The 2,321-nt window shown below is 49.7% G+C and overlaps 1 protein-coding gene across 1 annotated transcript in view; it reads left to right on the top strand.

Annotated features, from left to right (window-relative positions):
* Nucleotides 1-69: 69 nt before the first annotated feature.
* The window catches only part of VOLCADRAFT_100977 (uncharacterized protein), a gene marked incomplete at both ends in the record, with an annotated part of 6,471 nt that continues 4,219 nt past the window's right edge, over nt 70-2,321 (top strand). The window contains 2 exons of the mRNA XM_002959456.1: nt 70-235; nt 502-1,104. Coding sequence (XP_002959502.1) covers nt 71-235; nt 502-1,104 — 768 coding nt within the window. The remainder of the gene's footprint in view (nt 236-501; nt 1,105-2,321) is intronic.

The raw sequence follows: 2,321 nt of genomic DNA, 5'->3' as shown, positions 1-2,321 counted from the left end.
GGCCTTAACTAAACCACATTTGGCCACAGTTGTCCCTCGCTTTCCCTTGCACCAAAAATGTGCCTGCAGCAAGATGTATAGTGCAGTGCCGGAGGCGACCGTGGAGGAACTCTACAACTGCTATGGCGGTGTAGCCTGGTACGTGCTTCAACGTCCGTTCGAGAACCCCAGCTGGGGGTTGCCTAGGCTGCTGCAGCCACTGACCAGAATCCTGGCTACTTGCAACGTTCAACAGGTGAACCATTGTAGTTTGTTAGTCCTCTGCCTGAACTTCATGTCGTTTTAGGTCACTGCCTAGTTTTCGCCTGCATTGCCTGAGTTTTCAATGTTGATGTTCCTTCCATCCAGTAGAAACTCATTCTGTTTTTTCACACTGCGGCTGAGCACCTATGTCCTCCCATGTCCTGCTGACGTTTCATTTTTTGGCGAGTTGTACCCTGCCTTTCACATGCAACACACCTGTGGCCTGGCCTGCCTCCCTGGTTGCTCCCATCACATTAGGTTCGGGCGGCCATGGATGCCATCGACATGGGACCTGAGGCGAGCCATCGCCTGGTCCATATTGTGCCTTACGACAACTTCAAGGAGAAGCGGCTAACGTTTGCTTCTGATTGGGTGGCTGAGGAGTTCACCAAACGGGCTTGGATAGATGAGCAGGATCAAGTGAAGTCTCTGATGGAATACAGCGCCGAAGCAGTAAAGGGGATACTTTTTGAGAAGGTTATGCATGGTGTACTGGCGATGGGCGGCAAGTTTGATGTGGTGCCATTGCACCCGGAGACTCTGGAGCGAGGCGAGGAGGAGGAGCTGGACATCCAGGCCTGTACAGAGTCTCTTCGCTTCACAGATGACGAGGCCAGTGATATGATGAGCAGTATTAAGAACATGTACTTGAGGCCCGTGTCCGGCAATTTCCCCGTCATTGATGCCCTTAAGGTGCCGGAGATGCACCTTTTCCAGATGACTATTTCGCGTAGCAAGGTACTCAATGCTGATGAACTTGAAAACGTGCTCAAGCGACTGGGCATCCCTGCACCGGGCCAGGAGGGCTGCCAGCCCAGCCTCTACTTTGTGGTGCATCCTGGCGTGTACAACAAGTTTAAGGTCCGGGCAGCAACAAGGAAGCTTCCTTGTTCAGCTTAAGCTGAAGTCCGGCAAGGAGCGAAAGGCGGCCTGGCCGCCCTACCCCAAAGAGAAGTATGTGCGGTCAGCTAACACCCGGTTGTACATTATGCGTGGCACATACAGGCGGACCCTTGGGCCTTCGGCTTGTTTGGGCTCGTTATTCCGTGGGAGAATAGTGCCAGTGTAGGTGTAACGCACACATGCTAAGACCTGTACAGCAGCACTTGATGTATCCACACCACAACAGTTGTTGTGCTGGGCGAAGGGACAGGTTTGTGGACACCACAGACTTATGGCCATGATTTGTTAATGCATTTTGTGTTATTGTGTGATCTCTTGTCCTTATTGATGCAGTTCTTTTCTATAGGCATGGAGTTCTGCTGATGTCAATGGCTGTACTAATTGTCTTAACTAACAGAAGTGGGGTTGCCCAAATAGGCAATCTGGTGCTGTTACTGACTGTCTGTGTCTGCTAGGTATTCGCAGTATTTACTTGTAGCAGCTGACCGCTGAAAAGGTCTCTCGAGTTGCTGGCGGTCGCGCTCTGCACGTATTTATAGCACCGTATTGTGTACCGGCTGCTACATACTGGTGTTTGTAGTGTAGTATGCTGCCAAGTAGTTGTAGTATGTGTTAGGTAGGGCTCATGTGTACACGCGTTTGTACGTTTTGTACTTGCAAACTGAGGTTGATGAAGAGCAGTATGTACTACAGTTTTAATGCCTAGTAGGCATTAAAATGATATTTGTTACAGCAACGTTTGTCACTAGCCATGTGCACATATGTCGCTTACTTGCTACAACTTATGAAAAGTCAACATCTAGACTCTAGAGAATAGATATTTGCACCATGTTCTGAACAATGTCACCAACAGACAGAAGAAACATAAATCGGCAAGAAGGGATATACTCCTAACTAACCAACATATGATGCGATTGCTCTCAACAAATCACTCCTTCACTCGTGTGTAACGCTGCATTAATCATTTACATATTGAACCTTGGAATTCGCAGCCTTTGCAGGACTTCATCTATCCCCACACATTACAACAACACACACGGAAATTATCACCCATAATACAGAAACAGGCGGCTGGCGGCAAAGCCTGACCTCTGCTCCCAGCCGACCCGGGTACAAACCCGCCTGCCGACCTCTCGGGTGTGTGGAGGGGTGTTGAATTGGGAGGTGGCCCCCCA

This window comes from Volvox carteri (genome assembly GCF_000143455.1).
Source record: "Volvox carteri f. nagariensis unplaced genomic scaffold VOLCAscaffold_264, whole genome shotgun sequence".
Classification (NCBI taxonomy): Eukaryota; Viridiplantae; Chlorophyta; class Chlorophyceae; order Chlamydomonadales; family Volvocaceae; genus Volvox; species Volvox carteri.
This window is presented reverse-complemented; position numbering and strand designations above follow the sequence as displayed.